The following is an 8888-nucleotide window of genomic DNA, read 5'->3' as shown; positions in this document are numbered from 1 at the left end:
GGAATTTTTAGTATATCTTCCCTTTAATTTTTCCTAGACAATCTGACTTTACTTATGTCTTCACCTTTGCTTTCCCTCCATCCCCTACCGCAACAGTAACTTGCTCCAGGCTCACTTTGCTCTAGTGTCTAGGAGATCTGTCTACCACCAGAACTATGATTCCCAGCATTCCTGGTGCTCCCCGCACTCTGGGCTTCTGCTTCTGGTCCTGGGGCTTTCCAAAACTACTATTCCCAGAATTCCTGGTGCTCTCCACGCTTTGGGTTTTCTCGACCAACGGAGCCACGACCCCGCAAGCCTCCGGCTCTCCTGCTCTGCTCTCCATCCGGTGACCGAGGGAGCCATGTCCCCGCAAGGGAGCGACCGAGGGAGCCACATCCCCCGCAAGCTGCTGGCTCTCCCACTCTGCTCTGTGCATGCAAATTACCTGCCATCTTTGTCAGGTTAATTTGCATACTCACTCCTCATTGGCTGGTGGACGTAGCTTAAGCGCAGCAGAGGGATGGTTAATTTGCATGTTTCTTTTTTATTATATAGGACTAGAGGCCCGGTGCACAAAAATTTGTGCACTCGGGGGGAAGGGTGGGTCCCTCAGCCTGGCCTGTGCCCTCTTACAGTCTGGGACCCCTCAGGAGATAACGCCCTGTTGGCTTAGGCCTGCTCCCGGGTGGCAGAGGGCAGGTCCAATCCCTAAATGCAGCCCCTGGTTGGGCTCAGAGCAGGGCCGATTGGGGAGTTGGGGCGCTGCCCCCGGTCATGCACAGAGAAGGGCGGATCGGGAGGTTGTGATGCCACCCCCAGTCACGCTCAGGGTAGGGCCGATTGGGGGGTTGGGGCACAGCCCCCTGTCACACTCAAGGCAGGGTTGATGGGGAGGTTGCGGCGCTACACCGTCACGCACAGAGCACAGCCAATTCGGGGGTTGGGGTGCTGCCCCTGTCACATGCTCTACCCTGTCACACACAGAGCAGGGCCTGTTCGGGGGGAGGGGGGGAGGTTGGGGCGCCGCACCATGTCACACACAGAGCTGCAGGGTGATCAGAGGTTGGGGCGCTCCCCCGTATCAGGCACAGAGCAGGGCTGATCAGGAGGTTGGGGCGCCTTCCCCTGTCACGAACAGAGCAGGGCCAATAGGGAGGTTGTGGCCCCACCCGCTGTCACACACAGAGCCGCAATATGTAGACTATAATTTAATATTTATTTCAACAAAATTACTAGTGTTTTTCCCAACATATGGACTATTTGCTAAAATTTGTTAAAAATAACAGTGAACGAATAACAAAATAACCTGTTAATTATAAGCAAATCTTAGTCAAAAGTATTTTAAAATTATCAGGGTATTAATTTTCACACATGACATATGGACCAGAAATTTTATCCGTTAAATCTGAAGTTCATTAAATCAAGGTCTGCAAAATTAAGGGTTTACTGTATCTGGGCAGAATACGCAAGAAATGTCCCTCCTGGATAAATGGCTGCTTCCAGGCACTTTTCACTGAGGGAGGCAAGGCCACTCACAGACAGACGTAGCCCTGCTCTGCTGGGCTCCCTGTTTGATGAGGGAGAATGGCATTTCCACAGGAATTTCATAGGAGATATAATCTCAAATTGAGATATACTAGTAATCTCAAGTTGTGGTCACACACAACACACTTTTTGTATAGTAGCACATACTTATTATTTATAGTTACTTCTAAAAAGTATTTGAGGCAAGACACATTATTTTGCTATAAAGTATAGTTGTAACATAAAATATTTCTCAAGTTACAAAAAGGATACTTAAATTTTTCTGTATTTACTTCCTTACTAATAAACCAATCATTTAATACCAAGACATCAATTTATGGAGATTCTAAGTTAAATTTGATATTACCTTTAAAGATTGTCTCTTAGTCACATAATTCTCAGACTGAAGCAATTTCTCATAGTCTTCAAAAATCTAATGAAAAAAAAATTACAGTGTAAAACTAATAGTTATTTCTCTGCGTTAGGTTTGCTTACTTGCTTCAGAAGTAAGTAAATCCCCAATCCCCGAGTCCAGCGCAGCCCAGCTGCTGTGCTTTCGATCTCTGTGTGTTTAACCCTAGAATGACCACCACTGTCCACTGGGAGGTTCCCCTTTCCCCATCCTCTTTTGCACATAAAGACATCAAGAGTGGGAAGGTCAAGTGATACAAGAGACATACTTCTCTATTTTATTTTAGTTCTGCAAATTATAAATAGGGTAGAAAAATGTAGTAATTGAATACTCACAATAAATCATTTTGAATAAAACATCTATTGAGTTGCAAGACAACGCATTTTATGCCATATTAAAGAAATCTGTTTATGTAGACTTGCTGGTAGTCTATGAATAATTTGAGAAAGATTAAATAATTTAGGGTTTCACCTGGCAACTCATTAAAAGTCAAATTGTCAAATTCATAGCATGAACATGTAGAGCAGCAGTTCTCAACCTGTGGGTCGCGACCCCTTTGAGGGTTGAACGACCCTTTCACAGGGATCGCCTAAGACCATCGGAAAACATATATATATAATTACATATTGTTTTTGTGATTAATTGCTATGCTTTAATTATGTTCAATTTGTAACAACGAAATTGGGGGTTACCACATGAGGAACTGTATTAAAGGGTCGCGGCATTAGGAAGGTTGAGAACCACTAATGTAGAGGAACTAGGGCTACTTTTGCTGCAAGACGGCAATGCCAACCCCAACTAGCCTCTCTGGAGCACCTCTACTCTCCCCAGAGGTTGGGGGACACTGGTGTTTGGAGCCCCTGTTTCCTATTGTGGTCGAACATCAATCATTACTTAGGCCCTTCAATCAACTCAGGGAGCCAGCCGCTGGGGAAGCTCAGTGTCAACTTCCCACCATGTGTTGATGCACTCAGGGATTACTAAGGTGGAAGGAGCGAGACCAGCAGAGAATTGAAAGCTACAGTGTTCAGAGGCTGAAGAAGGTACAAAACAGTCCTGGTCCTCAGAGGGCCAAGTGGGAGGAATGTGTGTGCTCGAGTGAGATGAAGGCAAGCTGAGCACACTGACAATAATTACTGAGAGAATTAAGAAAGTGAAAAGGATAAAAGAAGCATGTAGTTTACATTAATGATAAAACTTAATACTGAGTGCTTACCATGGTACTATCTTGAAAACTTCAAATCTTGTCAAATTCCTACCACAGCCCTATGAGGTAGGCATTAAAATGTTTATTTTGAAGTAGTTACAGGAACTTGCCCAGGGTCACGCAATTAGTAAGGGGGAGAGCTGGGTCTTGAAGCCAAACAAGCAGACTCTAAAGTCTATATTGTACTCTGAACCTTTGTGTTCAACAGATAAAGTTCTGCCTCTCAGGGAACTCAAGGACTGGCTAGTTAGATGCAGACACAACACAATAATACATGGTAAACAGTGAGAGAGGGGCAGGGGAGGGAAGTCAGGAGGGTGTGTGTGTGTGCGCGCGCGCGTAAGGGTGTGAGTGTGTAAGGGTGTGTTAGGGAAAGCTTGCTAGAAGTGTCACATTAATTCAAATGACAAAAGGATGAGCTGGATTCACCATTAGAAAAGGGAGTCAGAAAATAGAAATATTTTGGTATTTCTACTAGTAAGTAAAAGTAATTATTGACCAGGTCAAATGACTTATCTTAGTAAGGGTTGGGTGTTCTTCCATATGGAAGTTACCTACTGGCTCTTAAGGGCAACATGGATGCTCTTAAGTCTAGATCAAGGTGAGCAGGTGCTAGTTGTTTCTTGGGGCTCCAGAGCATAACACTAGGAAGAGATATGAAAAATGAGAAAGCCCTGATCTCCTGCCATTGCCAATTTTCCATAAGGTTTCCTGATGACCTGGCTTCTGGGTAAAAGACCAATTGGATGTATGGTTGACATGGTGGATTTCTATAGTGGATCATAAACAGGAATAAGTGCTCATAAATTTGAGAGAGAGGGAGGGAGAAAGGAAAGGAGGGAGGGAGGGAGAAAGGGAGGGAGGGAGGAAGGGAGGAGAGAATAAGGTAAGACTTAAAAATAACTTCTACTTACAGTGTCATAATTTTGTTCTAAGAAGTCTGCTACCAACACTTTATGTCTGGTTAGTAAATCCTAGAGAAAGAAGAAACAAGTGAAACAAAATGGTCATAGCTAAAAAGTTTTTTAAAATTCTGTCTTTTCCTTCTAAGATTTAATAAATCCACTAATTTGAAACATATAAGTTTCAGAAGAAACTTTTTGTTTATATCACAAAATTATTTCCATTCTTAGTTTAAGATGTGAAACACAAGCTTGTTTCATGTTAAAAACAAGTGTGTTTTAAATTTATATTATTGTTAAATTATAGAAATAATTTAGTTACTAAAACAAATGGTATTTTAGAGATGAGTTTACAGTATAATTTCTTCAAGCCACAACTCTACATTGTGCATATGATATAATATTCAAAAAAGTTTATGATCTTTTAAAAGTATCATTAATAACTAATCATTTTTTAATGGACTAAAACCATATCTCATAAGTTAACAGATTTTAAAGGATTTTAAGCTTTAGTTTTTTTCTTAACCACTTTTAAAATAGAGTTGCCTAGGATGCTGGGAAGCACAAGAATGACATTTAGCAGGCCATCTCATATCTCCCTGCTCTGAGGTTAATGGGCTGTGAGTTACACAGTAGCACAATGCACCCTTTCAAAGTTGAAGACAAGCAGCCTGATCTTATTACAGACATAACTCTCAGAAAACTGGACAAAAGCATAAAGGAACGTTTGACTGTTTTCAAATCACACCTAAATCATATCCTTAATTCACCTTAATGTGGAAAGAAAACAAGCTTCACCTAATCCCTTTTATAAGCTTAGAGGCTAAATACCCTATTCAGGTTTCATTCAAAATTTAATTAAGAACCTAACAAGAATTTCACAATTTTCCAAAATAAATTCTTATACTTTAGTACATATTTAATTAAAACTTCCTAAAAGCATACAGAAGATACACACAATAATCTCACAAAGAAGGCAGCAGCAATGGTAAAACCCATATATTTCTATTTTAATAAAAATTAAAATATTTAAAGCATTTTGTATTATAATTTTCAAGTTCAAAAACAATGAGACTAACTTAATTTCATTTCATGATTGACCATTGGGCCTATCAGTGGAAATGTGGTACTTTTTCCCTGTAGAACACTGAAGCCAAACAAGTGTGCTGTTCTGGAACTGTAATTTTTAAAACGGGGGCCATCTCATATTGTCCTGCTCTGGGGTTAATGGGCTGTGTGAGTTACACATTAGCACAATGCACCCTTTCAAAGTTGAAAACTTCCCTGGCTGGGTGGCTCAGTTGGTTGGAGCATGGGTTCAATTCCAGATCAGGGCACACACCTAAGTTTCAGGTTCAATTCCCCAGTTAGGTACAGTGTGTACAGGAGGCAACTGATCGATGTTTCTTTCTCACATCCATGTTTCTCTATCTCTCCTTTTTTCTGTTTCTCTAAAAATCAATAACAAACATATCCTTGGGCGAGGATAAAAAATGGGGGGGATCTTTTACAGAGATTCAGTCATGGCCTGTCTGAAGTAAAAATTCAAACTATTCCTCTATCACGGACCCTTGAGAGAGTAAGGTAGACCTACAGCCTCCTTTGGGGTCCCTAATCTTTTCCTAGATGGATATTTGAATACCTAGTTTGCAGACAACCCCTTTCCTAAAGCTCCTCAGCAGTATCAGTGATTTTTCTGAGCTGACCCAGGACTGATGCACCATGGGAGTTCTCCACCCGCCACAAGTTGTCAGCCTTGAGAGTTTGGCCCATGTTCTCCCTCTGCTCCAGAGCCTGCACATGCAGCAACAGTAGCAACACAAAAAGCACTCTGCCACTGAATGCTGCCTGGAAAGATTTTCTGTTCACTACACATCAGTAATACACCAAAGAATCAGGAGGGAGTTCTGTTAGTAACATCTCCTTCAAAATTCTAAGGGGAGAAAATTTGAAATAACTTAAAAATTCAATAATAGAAGAATATGGTAGGATAAAATTTCTCCATGTATATAATGGATACGACCATTAAATGATTTGTATTCTTTCTCACACTTACTCTTACACTTGAGTATGCATATATTATATATTCATAGCTATACCCTAACATCCTATATAATAAAGACCTAATATGCTAATTAGACCAAACAGCAGAACAACCATCCGGACGACCTTCCAGATAAAGTTGGGGCTACAAGGGCTGAGCCCCTTGCATGAATTTCATGCATCAGGCCTCTAGTTTATGTATATAATAAATGAATGCACAAAACTGGAGGGATTATACTATGTATATACAGTAAGTCCTCACTTAACATTGTCAATAAGTTTTGTAACTTTAAGTGAAACAAAACCAACTTTGCCCTGTCTGGTGTGACTCAGTGAAGAGAGCATCAGCCAGTGCACTGAAGGGTCTCAGGTTCAATTCCCAATCAAGGGCACATACCTGGGTTGCAGGTTTGATTCTCCAGCCCTAATTGGGAGACAGCCAATGTGTCCCTCTCTAAAAAAATCAATGAAAAATATATCCTCTGGTGAAGATTAACCAAGCCCCCCCCCACCAAAAAAACCCCATACACAAAAAAACAAACCAACCAATTCTACCATAGGCTAACTGACATAAGTAAGAGTTAAGTTCCTATAGCATCTCAACAATGTTATAATGAAACTAGTGACCCAGTGCACATTGAAAGGAAATTAATTAGAAGGTAGCTGGCAGGGCGGGACTGGGCAAGATGGGCTGGACACACCCTGGAGCCAACCTCCCGTGGTCCCTCCCTGGCATCTGTGGAGCGGGGTCACTCTGGCAGGTGGGGTCTCTCAGCCTGGCCTGTGGGGATCGGGCTGAAACCTGCTCTCCAACATCCCCCGAGGGGTCCCGAAGTGCAAGAGGGCATTCTGCAAAGTTGCTGTCATACAGGATGTGGATGGCAAACACAAGTGTGCGGTAAACCAGATTCGAGGCCAACAGTGCCCCAGCAACAACATAAACCACGGCCGAAGTTGGAATTACACAGACCCACGAGGAATCGGGCTTCCTCCTCTCTGGTTTTGGGGTGTGTCACCTGAGAACCGCTGCTGCAAAGTCACTGCAGCTCAGCAGCTCCTGGGTTGAGCATCTGTCCTCTGGTGGTCAGTGCGCATCATAGTGACCAGTCAGATGGGCATAGGGACACCTAGCATATTAGCCTTTTATATATAAAGAGCTGAACATAAACACATGCATATATACACATAACACATAGACAAATATAATTGCAGCATTATTATAGAGCATATAATGGAGTGGGGGAAAAAGAAACTAGCTAGGATTTTACCCAAAAAGGAAAAAGCAGAAAATTGCAAATAAAAATAAAGTTCAAATTTTAAAGAATTTAAAATTTAAAAATTTGAAACAGTATATACTGTTTCATCCCACCTCCTAACAATTCTGTTTAACAGATCTAAGATTTGCACAGTATAAGTATTATGCTTTAAAAACAAATGGGATGTTGATATTTTAGTGGTAAGTGGAATTAAGAGACACACAATGGCGTGAACATGATACTAGATCCACCAGCAGCAGCTGCATTTGTTAAGGGTTTACCCACATGCTGGGGAAGGAAGGGTGCCCAGTACTTTACACACATTATTTCTAACCTTCATAACTCCACAAAGCAGGAAGTATTTTCTTCATTGCACAGATAAGAAAAATGAACTTGCTCAAGGACATACAGCTTGTCAGGTGGCAGAGAGATGGAATTCAAACTACTTCACTCATCCTGATTCTTGGAGGGGGGATGGAAAAAACATGGTTGTAAGAAATCGTTTTTGGGGAAGGTCAATTTATAGACAATACCATGACAAAAACATAAACTAACAACATTAAAACATGAATGACTAAATTGGGCAACAGTCATCTTGGAGCTCAAAACAAAAGAGGTTTGTCTAAGAGATTAAAAACAAAAGCCCAGGCCAGCCAGCATGGCTCAGTGGTTGAGCATTGACCTATGAACCAGGAAGTCATAGTTTGATTCCAGGTCAGGGCATATATCTGGGTTGCGGGCTCCATCCCCAGTGTAGGCATACAGGCCACAGGCAGTCAATGATTTTCTCTCATCATTGATGTTTCTATCTCTCCCTCTCTCTTCCTCTCTGAAATCAGTAAATGCTTCTGCACAGATATTTTGCTGGAAAAAAATTAAATCATATTCTGTGTTAAATGTCATTCTTCGTATCTGATGCCCCACGGCCGCTCTCACCATGTGCTCTAGATATACTCTTTGGAGGTGGGGTTCATCTGTAGCCACTGTACCATTTCGTTTTGCCAGGTGAGACTGAGGCCTGTGAAATGAAAAGACTCCTAGGGTTTCACAGCACTCTGAACACATGTCCATGTTTCCTGCCCCCCTCCCCTTCCCTCTACCCACCAGTCAACTCTCTCTCTCCCCAACCCTTCCTTCCTTCCACTCACTCTGCTGTTCTTTCTAGATTTCCTCTTCCTTTCTTTTTTTTTTTTTATAGTTTAATGTATTTTAATAGCAAACTTACAGGAACAGCACAGAAGACAGACAACATTAAAAACATGTACTTGCATGTAGGACAACTAAGTTAGAAAAGTATAGTGAATGGATGGAATCTACTGTATGATAAAAATGCTACAAACACCATTTAGTTGCCATCAATAAGAAATTTACTTGTTTTAAAAAAATCCAAATGCTGGCATTGTCCAGAAAATTTTAACAGGTTTATTTATATTTTTGTAAAGTTGAACTGCTCAAACTTATTCACTGAAACATTTGACTTGCATTAATGCTTCATGTCCCCACATTTATATTTAAAAAAAATTCACACACAAATGAAAATGGAAAAACTGACAATAAATGAT

The 8888-nt window shown here is 41.3% G+C and overlaps 1 protein-coding gene across 7 annotated transcripts in view; it reads right to left on the bottom strand.

Annotated features, from left to right (window-relative positions):
* Window positions 1-8888, bottom strand: part of CAB39L (calcium binding protein 39 like) — a 133573-nt gene that overhangs the window by 18514 nt on the left and 106171 nt on the right. For all 7 annotated transcript variants that reach the window (XM_015562323.1, XM_015562320.1, XM_015562321.1 and 4 more), the window contains 2 exons: window positions 4040-4099; window positions 1874-1939 (listed from right to left, as the gene is read on the bottom strand). In XM_015562323.1, coding sequence (XP_015417809.1) covers window positions 1874-1939; window positions 4040-4099 — 126 coding nt within the window. The remainder of the gene's footprint in view (window positions 1-1873; window positions 1940-4039; window positions 4100-8888) is intronic.

Source organism: Myotis davidii, unplaced genomic scaffold (assembly GCF_000327345.1).
Source record: "Myotis davidii unplaced genomic scaffold, ASM32734v1 scaffold577, whole genome shotgun sequence".
In the NCBI taxonomy this organism is placed as follows: Eukaryota; Metazoa; Chordata; class Mammalia; order Chiroptera; family Vespertilionidae; genus Myotis; species Myotis davidii.
Note: the sequence above shows the minus strand (reverse complement) of the source record. Positions and strands in the feature narration are given on the sequence as shown.